The sequence below is a fragment of the Pleuronectes platessa genome, chromosome 1 (genome assembly GCF_947347685.1).
Source record: "Pleuronectes platessa chromosome 1, fPlePla1.1, whole genome shotgun sequence".
Taxonomy (NCBI): Eukaryota; Metazoa; Chordata; class Actinopteri; order Pleuronectiformes; family Pleuronectidae; genus Pleuronectes; species Pleuronectes platessa.
Window position 1 is genome coordinate 676,687 of NC_070626.1, and position 11,198 is coordinate 687,884.

General features: G+C 45.8%; 1 protein-coding gene across 1 annotated transcript; it reads right to left on the reverse strand.

Moving 5' to 3' along the window:
- Positions 1-416: 416 nt before the first annotated feature.
- LOC128448957 (uncharacterized) lies at positions 417-7,115 on the reverse strand. Its single transcript, XM_053431896.1, has 2 exons — positions 1,239-7,115; positions 417-608 (listed from the first exon to the last, which is right to left on the reverse strand). Exons 1-2 carry the CDS (start codon positions 7,113-7,115, stop codon positions 417-419), a joined length of 6,069 nt encoding a protein of 2,022 aa, XP_053287871.1.
- Between the last annotated feature and the right edge of the window lie 4,083 nt (positions 7,116-11,198).

Here is an 11,198-nt window from a genome sequence, read left to right on the forward strand (position 1 = left end):
CTATGGGGCGGGGCCCGAGTTAAACTTATGATATTCCCTTTTTTGTTTTGCTTAATAAATAAAATAAGAATTTAGTAAATGAAAAACACACACAATAGCACTTTAAATGTAAATACCTTCTTTAGTTAGAGGATTTTTTTAGTTCAAAATAGAAAAATAAAAATAGGCAATAATCACTTGGGTTCAGTGACAATACAATTAACATTCAACAGAAATGATACCCGTTTCAAATCATAAAGCCAGCGAATAATGCAATGAACCCACACACACACACCACAGTCCACAACAGTCTGGGAAAAGCTATCCCAAAACCCCGTTGCAGGCCTGTTCCGTTGCTCGTGTGCGTTGAGGCCCAAAACACACTGGCCGCTTCGCTTTCTGAAAGCAAAATAAAAGGCACGTGCAAATCAAGTTACTCACGGCTCCCGACAACAGTCCCTGCGCTCCCGACAGTCCGTGGGGAAACAGGGGATGGCGGCTCGCCGGCAGGCGCAGACGAAACTCACAGTCCACTCGTACGATTCCGTCCGACAGCTCTCGTCCACACCAGAGGGCGCAGATCCTCTTGACAGGGCTATCAGACTGTTATCAGGTAACAGTCCGTTGACCTACAAACAAGAGCTTTCAGCCTCTAAAAAAAACTTCGACGCGGTTGGGCTAACTCGTGTCTCCCTCTTTTTCTTCTTTTTTTTTCTCTTCCCCGCTTTCTTCCCGGAACCACCACACAGTCTAAATCCCACCCCCTCACGTCAGACTGCTCCCGCGATTGGCCGGAGTCTCCAAGCTCTGCACAAGCCAAACACAGCAAAGACTTTTGTGATCGACAACTCTTAAAACAAATATTGTGTAAATAACGTAATTACACTTGAACACAGTCTCCGATGAACTTACTCTTTTTCCTTTTAGAACACGACATGAGATGACATGAACTTATATTTTTAACACATACTTCATGTAGATTTTAAACTTTTTAACCTTTGTATTTTAACCATATTTATGCATTTTTAAACACATGAATACACAATAAACTTCACATGAATTATGAATCTGTACATTATATTATTATCAAAAATGCAAATACACCCATTACTTTAGCAAGGGCTACATCCTCCCCCATCTAAGTGTCTGGATGTCCTCATCAGACCCAAATCAATAGTTCCACATTCTGCCTAATGTATCTGTATGGCGTCTGGGCAATAGCTAATCTGGATTATCATGCCTCGAAAACTAATAGTCACAGGTCTGTCAGTCGGTTGTCCAGGTTCATCATAACTGAGGCGTAGAACAGGTTTCACTTTCCTTTTTGCAGTAGGTTCACGGCGAGAGTCAGCATCCACAACCGAGGTGCTAGGAATAAGGACGTCTCCCTCGTCTAGCTCTGTGTCCACCACAGAGTCTCGGCGTGTCTGTGGACTTTCTTCCATTTGCTCCTCTGCTGCTGGAAGTTCATTCGCTGGTTCCTCCGCTTCAGGTAAGTCATTGACAACAAGATGATCTCTCACGGGTCTGTCGTGCAGGTCCGGAGCATCCCTTTTTTCAGCCTCATTGCTCTGAGAATCTACACGGGCACGAAGTGTCAGTGGAGGTAAAAAGTAGACCTGTTCCTCATCAGACTCTGAGGTGTACTCATCTCGGCTTACATGTCTTGTGTTTTGTGTCTGATCTTCGTTTTCACACCTAGTTTGCTGTGCCCTGGTCACCGGTCTCTTGGGCTGTACTGTCCGATCTGATGGAGCAGACATTCTCACCAGGTAACCAATGGGTAGCAGGTGGTCTCTGTGTAATGTTTTCACTACACCAGTTCCCCTCTCCGGTTTTACAGGATACACAGGGAGATTGGTTAACTTGGCGACCACTACATAGGGTAGGGAGTTCCAACGATCCTGTAGTTTGTGTTTTCCTGTGATGCCAAGATTGCGAACCAGTACCCGGTCTCCTTCCTCCAAGGTCTGATTCCGAACTCTTGTATCATACCGTTTTTTGTTCCGTTCATGGTTCTTGGAAGCTGCATCAACGGCTAACTGGTAAGCATTCCGTAGCTCCTTTCTCATGTTGGCCACATACTGGTGGTGTTTCAAATCATCCTCTTCCTCGGATCCAATGCCAAAACACAAATCAACTGGTAGACGTGCCTCTCTTCCAAACATAAGGAAGTAGGGCGAGTACCCAGTGGCATCATTTCTTGTGCTGTTGTAAGCATGCACTAGCTGACTTATATGCTGGCTCCATTTTGGCTTCTGAGCTGGATCAAGCGTGCCAAGCATTGCCAGAAGAGTGCGGTTAAACCGCTCAGGCTGAGGATCACCCTGAGGATGGTAAGGTGATGTTCTGGACTTGCGGACACCGAGTAGGGTCAAGAGTTCTTTTATTAGTTTGCTCTCAAAATCTCGGCCCTGGTCACTGTGGATGCGGGCAGGCAACCCATAATGCACAAAGAACTTTTCAAAGAGGACTTTGGCTACAGTAAGTGCTTTCTGATCTTTTGTGGGAAATGCTTGAGCATATCTGGTGTAATGATCAGTGACAACTAGCACGTTAGCTATGCCTTTTGAGTCTGGCTCAATGGAAAGAAAATCTATGCAGACCAGATCTAGAGGGCCACTACTTGTGATCTGCTGTAAAGGGGCAGCTTTCTGTGGGATAGTTTTCCTAGCTACGCACCTTCCACAGTTCTGGATGTATGTCGCGATTTCAGAGGCCATTTTGGGCCAGTAAAACCGGTCCTTAATGAGCTCTATGGTTCGGTCTGTACCGAGATGACCAGCATCATCGTGCACTGATTTCAACACCATCTGTCGATATTTGTCAGGTAAGACAAGCTGACTCACTTCTCTCCCAGAGGGTCGTTTGGTGACTCTGAACAGAAGGCCACGCTTTATCTTAAGTTTGGAATTTTCTCTCTGCAGCAAGGTCACGTCTGGGTTAGGATGCTTAGGAGCTGGAGCACCTTGTCCCCGCTCAACTTGAAGCTTCACTACACCTATGACCAGATCAGAGTCTTGAGCTTCTGAGAGCTCCTTTAAGCTCAACTGCTCCAGTGGGCTCATTTCAATCTGAGTAAGACCAGCATACACAGCAGGAATGGCGTCAGGCGAAACACCTAGCTGGTCAACGAATCTGGTGGTGTGTTGGTGGGAACCATCTGTAGTGATCCTACGACATAGAGCTTTGATGCCAGAGGGAGGTATATCCACCCACCCATCTCCTGTCTCCTGCAGACTCCTGGACAATAAGTCAGCATCAATATTTTCCCGGCCGGGCTTGTAGCGGATGCTGAAGTCGTAGGTAGAGAGCGCCGCTAACCACCGGTGGCCTGTCGCATTCAACCTGGCTGTCGTCAAGACGTAGGTAAGGGGATTATTGTCTGTTCTTACCGTAAACTTCGCACCATACAAATAGTCATGGAACTTATCAACGACTGCCCATTTTAGAGCTAGAAATTCTAGCTGATGGACTGGATAGTTCCGTTCGGCTTGACTCAACTTGCGACTGGCAAAAGCGACTGGGCGGATCCCCTCGGGATACTCTTGATTAAGCACAGCTCCCAGCCCGTTTAGACTTGCGTCCACATGCAGGATGTAATGTTTAGCTGGGTCAGCAAAGGCCAAGACCGGTGCATGTGTGAGTTTGTAGACAATGTTCTGAAAGGCTTCATCGCAAGCTGGAGTCCAACGACTACCAAAAGGCTCAGAGACTTGGAAGTAAGTCTCTTTCTTTCCTTTGATGACATCCTTCCTGCTCCTCTGTGCAGGAGGATAACCTTTGGTCAGTTCGGTGAGTGGGCGGACGATGGAGGAATAGCTCTCAATGAACCGCCGATAGTACCCACAAAACCCTAGAAAGGATCTCAGGGACTTCAAGTCGTTGGGTTTCTTCCAGTGGGTCACAGCCCTCACTTTCTCGGGGTCAGTGGCGACTCCAGAGGCCGAAACAATGTGCCCTAGAAACTTCACCTGGGGCTGGCAAAATTGACACTTGTCAATGGAAAGTTTGAGGCCACATTCCTCTAGCCTATCCAGAACCTTTAATAGTCGCTCCTCGTGCTCCTCTAGGGTCCTACCAAAAACAATGAGATCATCAAGGTACACGAGAACTTGTAACAGGTTCATGTCTCCGACGGCTTTCTCCATTAACCTTTGGAAGGTTGCAGGAGCGCCAGTGATACCTTGAGGCATTCTCTCAAACTGAAAGAAGCCAAGAGGACAGATAAAAGCTGTTTTTTCTTTATCTGCCTCTGACATCTCCACTTGGTAATATCCACTTCTCAAATCCAATACAGAGAACCATTTGCTCCCTGTCAAACAATCCAGTACATCATCTATGCGCGGCATAGTATACTGATCGGGAACAGTTCTGGAGTTCAGCAGCCGATAATCAATGCACATCCGCACTTTGCCACTCTTTTTTCTTACTATGACAATCGGAGATGCATACGGACTCCGCGACTCTTTGATTATTCCCGCTGCCAAAAGTTCCTGAAGATGGCGGCGAACATCTTCAATGTCAGCTGGGGCGATCCTGCGAGATCTCTCCCTGAACGGCCTAGCGTCTCGCAGCCTTATGTGGTGAGTCACACCTTTTGCTAGACCGACGTCCCACTCCTCCAATGAGAAGACATTGGCTCTCTCTGCTAGCTTTGTGGCTAACCTGGCTTTCCACGCCTCAGGTATGGGGGAATCCCCAAAGTCAAACAGCTCAGGGTCAATAGACCTCTCTTGGACTGAGGTCTTCTTTAACTCAGTGACCGTGTCTACCAGGTACACTTGGGCCAGCACTGTGCCAGTAGGGACAGCGGTCTCCTTTTGGGACTCATTTCTTAGCAGAAGTTTGAAACCATTGGTATCCATCGCAGACGCTGGCAGTACAACAGGTGGAACCAGTACACCAGCTGGGAGGTTTGCTGTTTCATCTACCTCGACCATCAGGATACTTTTACCCAAGGGCTGCTGCTGCTCCACTTTACAGACAGCATAACGCTCTCCCCCTGGGGGAATGGTGAGAGACCCGGGGCCTTGCCACTTCACCTGACCAACCACGCCCAGTGGTAAGACGCTAGGTGATGAGAGGTGTTCTGGTGTGAGAGTATCTATCCTCAGTGAATGAACCTCACCGTTACCTTTAAACTCTCCACAATGGGTGAGCAAAGAATGCAGTTTCTTTGAGTTGGTGCCAATAATGGCGGGAACTGGGTCTGGACTCTTTGGGTCGGGGCATACTAGAGCCAAGATGGAGACTGCCTCTTCAGGTCCCTCTGTGTTAGGGGGAAACCCCAACTCAACGACCACATACCCCTTGTATGGGTAAGTAGATTCACTCAGGCCCCATATGGCAAGGTCTGTGAGTGGAAGGATGGGCACATCGGGGAGGTGACGGGAGTACCAGCTCTCAAAAATGATGGTGACTCGAGAACCACTGTCTAAAAGAGCTCTACATGGCTGCCCTTCGATGGTCACATTGGCCATCATGGATGGACCAACCAGCCCTTCTGGCAAACCACTAAGTGAAGGTGTGTGCACTGAGCTTTTCCTGACTGAACCAACCCCTTTAGACTCAGCAGAGCCTTTTGAAGCCCCCTTCTCCTCCTTACTCTTGCGCAGCGCTCCGAGCAGTCTTTGGATTACTTTAGCTGTGTTCTCTGGGGCTATGCAGTGAGTGGCGATATGGCCGTTCTCGCCACACCGGTAACAGAAAAAACTTTCAGGATCTTTTACAGTGTATGGTTTCGAAGCTTTGCCGTATCTAGCTCCCCCATTTATCCTTTTTGTGTCTGCTGAGGTTGCACCATGTGAAACAGACATGACAGTTAACTGGTGTCGTAACTGTTGCACTTGCTGCGTTAACTGCTGGACTTCACTTGCTGTTGCAGTATCTGTACTTTTCTTGGGTGGTTTTTGTGCTAACTCAGCTTGTGAGTCTTGTCGCTTGTTTGTTAGCTCATTAAGCTGAGAGCGTAGATCTTTAATCTCTGTTTTTAACTCTTGAACTTCTGCTGATTTGGTTTTTGTCTCCTCACCAACTTTAACTTGTCTCACTGTTGTGTTTAACTTACGTCGTGCAGTCTCATATTCTTCCTCCTCCCGGATCTCATTCAGGAGCCTCAGAAAGGTAGGGGGTTTCTCCTTCCTTTCTCTTAGTCTCAGCTGTAAAAGCATGATGTCAGACTCAGGAGCGCCCCTTATGAGTTGGTCGATGCGTGCACGATCAGCTCTGTGACTCGGAAGACCTCCTCTTTGCACCACTTTGGTCAGTGAGCGTTCCAACCTTTTCAGGAAGTCTGACAGCTTTTCTCCTCGCTGTTGGTGGAGACTCCTGAAAGCAAAATACAAATCTTCACCAGACTCAGGAGTTCCGAATGCACTTTCTATAGCTTCTACATAACACTCAGGGCTAGCATCAGGATTATTTAGCCGCACAGCTTGGATAATTTCCAGAGCAGGCCCCTTTAAACTCTCTGCTATTCTCTTTCGTTTTTCTCGGGCGGAACAGTCACACTCTTCCATCATCAGGCGAGCCTGCTCGAGCCAGTGTTCAACACTCTCCTCACCTGCTGGGGTGGGGAGATGACCAGAGAATGTCCGAAGACGTCTAAATGCATTGTTCTCACTGGTAGGTCGCATTGTTTTTACTAACAGATCTCCAACTGCACGTATGATCGATTCAGGTGAGTTACCCTGTGGAACATCTGTAGACAGCATGGCATGAACATCATCAACTGATTTTCCCTCCTCTTTCATTAGCTTGTTAAGCTTGGCTAAGAAGTCATCAGCCGGACTCTCAGATTCAACAAAGAGGGATATTTTCCAGGCAGGACCTCCATCCAATGTCTGAAGTTGAGATGGTATGCGGTCTGGGTGAACATCTTGACGACATTCACAAAGTACTAGACTATTGCCGGTCTTAATGTCAAGTACTGTCTCTCTTACTTTCACTCTTCCAAAAGCTTTCACTGTCTCAGCAGTCTCTTCAATGGCTGTATGGTCAGTGTCAGCAGGAACGTCATGCAGTACAAAGGCCCGGTTTGGGTCTATGCCTGCCTCACTGCACCAGCTACTAAGCTCAGGTGCTGGCTGAGAAGCTGTCTGACTAGTTGTCTGAGTAGTCGTCTGAGTAGTCATTACTCTAACCTGCTACTGGTGTGTAACTGTGAAAACTGAAACGAAATGCACCTTTAACGGGCAAAAACTAAAAAGATTAAGCATGGGAATAATCCCAGCGGTGCCTCCATTTTGTGTAACACCCGTCTCATGTACCTATGGGGCGGGGCCCGAGTTAAACTTATGATATTCCCTTTTTTGTTTTGCTTAATAAATAAAATAAGAATTTAGTAAATGAAAAACACACACAATAGCACTTTAAATGTAAATACCTTCTTTAGTTAGAGGATTTTTTTAGTTCAAAATAGAAAAATAAAAATAGGCAATAATCACTTGGGTTCAGTGACAATACAATTAACATTCAACAGAAATGATACCCGTTTTAAATCATAAAGCCAGCGAATAATGCAATGAACCCACACACACACACCACAGTCCACAACAGTCTGGGAAAAGCTATCCCAAAACCCCGTTGCAGGCCTGTTCCGTTGCTCGTGTGCGTTGAGGCCCAAAACACACTGGCCGCTTCGCTTTCTGAAAGCAAAATAAAAGGCACGTGCAAATCAAGTTACTCACGGCTCCCGACAACAGTCCCTGCGCTCCCGACAGTCCGTGGGGAAACAGGGGATGGCGGCTCGCCGGCAGGCGCAGACGAAACTCACAGTCCACTCGTACGATTCCGTCCGACAGCTCTCGTCCACACCAGAGGGCGCAGATCCTCTTGACAGGGCTATCAGACTGTTATCAGGTAACAGTCCGTTGACCTACGAACAAGAGCTTTCAGCCTCTAAAAAAAACTTCGACGCGGTTGGGCTAACTCGTGTCTCCCTCTTTTTCTTCTTTTTTTTTCTCTTCCCCGCTTTCTTCCCGGAACCACCACACAGTCTAAATCCCACCCCCTCACGTCAGACTGCTCCCGCGATTGGCCGGAGTCTCCAAGCTCTGCACAAGCCAAACACAGCAAAGACTTTTGTGATCGACAACTCTTAAAACAAATATTGTGTAAATAACGTAATTACACTTGAACACAGTCTCCGATGAACTTACTCTTTTTCCTTTTAGAACACGACATGAGATGACATGAACTTATATTTTTAACACATACTTCATGTAGATTTTAAACTTTTTAACCTTTGTATTTTAACCATATTTATGCATTTTTAAACACATGAATACACAATAAACTTCACATGAATTATGAATCTGTACATTATATTATTATCAAAAATGCAAATACACCCATTACTTTAGCAAGGGCTACAGACCATTTATAGTAGAAATTGAGCGTGTGGAGAGCGGATTTGGAGTTCAGGTTTTGCGTGCGCACGGTTTTATAAATCGGAATTAGCTTTGGCTTACGCCATTTCCTGCTTTTGGGCATAAGCACACTTTTAGTAAGAATCCTACGCACTCTTTTATAAATCCATCCCTGCTCGGCCCACGCAACACTTCCTCACACACACAGGACCGGCAGTGGGGGGAGAGAGAGAGGGGGAGAAGGGAAGAGTTACGGGGTCCCTAAATAGACTTCGCCGACTCCCTGCAGCCTATAAGAATCACCGTCCTGTCAGGAACATTAAAACATCAGCAGAAGAGGCTGTGATTTCAGAAATATACAATTTATTTAATACGTACCAGTCAACCATATTGCACATTCCCATAGAACAAAATAAAATAAAACAAAAAGCACAATAATCAAACCAATAAATCAGAAAGAAACTAAATTTAAATAAGGTCAAATAAGGCAGCCCTATAAAACAAACTTGTTGTAGTTAGTTCACACAATTTAAACCAGTTTATCAAAATGTTTGAAAACATTGACAATCATAAAACACATCATTATGTCATACCTTTAATTCATTTAAAATAAAGCAGGGATCCACGCCGTCCTTATTGTCTTGAGAGCAATTACTAAAACAGGAAAAGACAACTTAACTTAATGTCACGCACACAATAGTGAAGACTCTGTTAATTGTTCCGGCGCATTACTTACAAGTATTACTCTTATGACTGAAGATTACAGCGCGCATTTATGCCGACGCTGATACAGTCTCACCCTCACGCACACAGCTGTACGCTGGCTCTAGGGACGGAATAAAGGTTAATATTTGCGGAACGTTTTCTGAGTGATCTCCGTTGACATTAAAGTTACTTTCAGCTAACTCACCGCAACAAACAATTTGTGTCCGCACCTGCTGCGGCCACGCTGCACTTACTCACACACACAGGACCGGCAGTGGAGAGAGAGAGAGGGCGAGAGGGAGCGCTACGGTGTCCCTTAATAGACGTCGCCAAATCCCCGCAGCCTATAGGAATCACTGTCCTGTCGGATGAATTAAAATATCAGCAAAACGGGAAAAATAACACTGCCAAAACTCGAAAACTGTATTAAGAATTGACCCCTTACACTTGTAACGTGTCTTAAGATCTGTTGAGGATGTCCCAGCCAGGTTCGGGGGGTGGGTATCATTTGAGTTGAACCCATTTTTTCTCCTGTTTCTGGAAGAGGAGTCAGGATAGGAACATGTCTTTTGGTTCCATTAATTTCAGTAGTTAAGTTTAGGTTGTTCCCTTCAGGTTTTTGTGTTTGCTGCTTTGATGTTCGACCCTGCCAAATCTAAAGAGTTAACCACAAGGAAATTCTGGGACCGATCCCATCAGCGTCGCTTCCGTCATCGCTTTGCTCGTGTGTTTCCACAGGAGCTGATGTCCTGCGCACATGCAACTTCCGTCATACTCCCCGTAGACCGGCGGCAATGACACCGCGTAAAACCCACAGCGCGAGTGTGATGCGTTCTGTTGGAGTGTAACTCCCGCACTGTAAACAATTGTCATGTAAATTTATTTGTCTGTTTATTATTGTTTTAAATGAAATTCAACATAATTCAGCAGAGCGCGCAGACCACAGAGAGCGCAGTGGCGCAGAGCGCACAGAGAGCGGGCAGAGCGCACAGGAGATCACTTACAAGAAATGAATAAACTTTCCAAATAAGATCCCAGAGTGGAGGCAAGGATCCACTGATGTGAGGGAAGCGGTCCGATTCTCTAAATGGATAAATACTACCGTGACCCCGGTGGGGGGTTCTGGACGATGTGTGCATGCGAATGGAAGGATGAGGAGGAAGCGAGGGTTCAGCGATTTCTATTCTCACACATTGTGTTATCCACAGCAGCAGCGGCAGAGTATCAGTGTATTTCCTTTATTAGTGACATCAAAGCTGTCCCATAAGTCGCTCTTCACCTCCATCTCACTAACAAACACCTCGATGTCAGTGTCTGAAAGTTTTACTTCCTCTTCACATCGCTTGATGCCGTGCCTCCGTCAGGACTCGCGGTGGAAAACCATTGGTCAGCTTCATAATTTAATATTCGTGACGTGCTATGCATTGACCATTTATAGTAGAAATTGAGCGTGTGGAGAGCGGATTTGGAGTTCAGGTTTTGCGTGCGCACGGTTTTATAAATCGGAATTAGCTTTGGCTTACGCCATTTCCTGCTTTTGGGCATAAGCACACTTTTAGTAAGAATCCTACGCACTCTTTTATAAATCCATCCCTGCTCGGCCCACGCAACACTTCCTCACACACACAGGACCGGCAGTGGGGGGAGAGAGAGAGGGGGAGAAGGGAAGAGTTACGGGGTCCCTAAATAGACTTCGCCGACTCCCTGCAGCCTATAAGAATCACCGTCCTGTCAGGAACATTAAAACATCAGCAGAAGAGGCTGTGATTTCAGAAATATACAATTTATTTAATACGTACCAGTCAACCATATTGCACATTCCCATAGAACAAAATAAAATAAAACAAAAAGCACAATAATCAAACCAATAAATCAGAAAGAAACTAAATTTAAATAAGGTCAAATAAGGCAGCCCTATAAAACAAACTTGTTGTAGTTAGTTCACACAATTTAAACCAGTTTATCAAAATGTTTGAAAACATTGACAATCATAAAACACATCATTATGTCATACCTTTAATTCATTTAAAATAAAGCAGGGATCCACGCCGTCCTTATTGTCTTGAGAGCAATTACTAAAACAGGAAAAGACAACTTAACTTAATGTCACGCACACAATAGTGAAGACTCTGTTAATTGTTC

Bases quoted from the DNA above. Each gene is read 5' to 3' on its own strand.
- LOC128448957 (XM_053431896.1), bottom strand. From the start codon at position 7,115: ATGACTACTCAGACGACTACTCAGACAACTAGTCAGACAGCTTCTCAG. The intron at 609-1,238 runs GTGACTATTAGT...TCTTGTTTGTAG, and splicing joins GACAACCGACTGACAGACCT to GTCAACGGACTGTTACCTGA.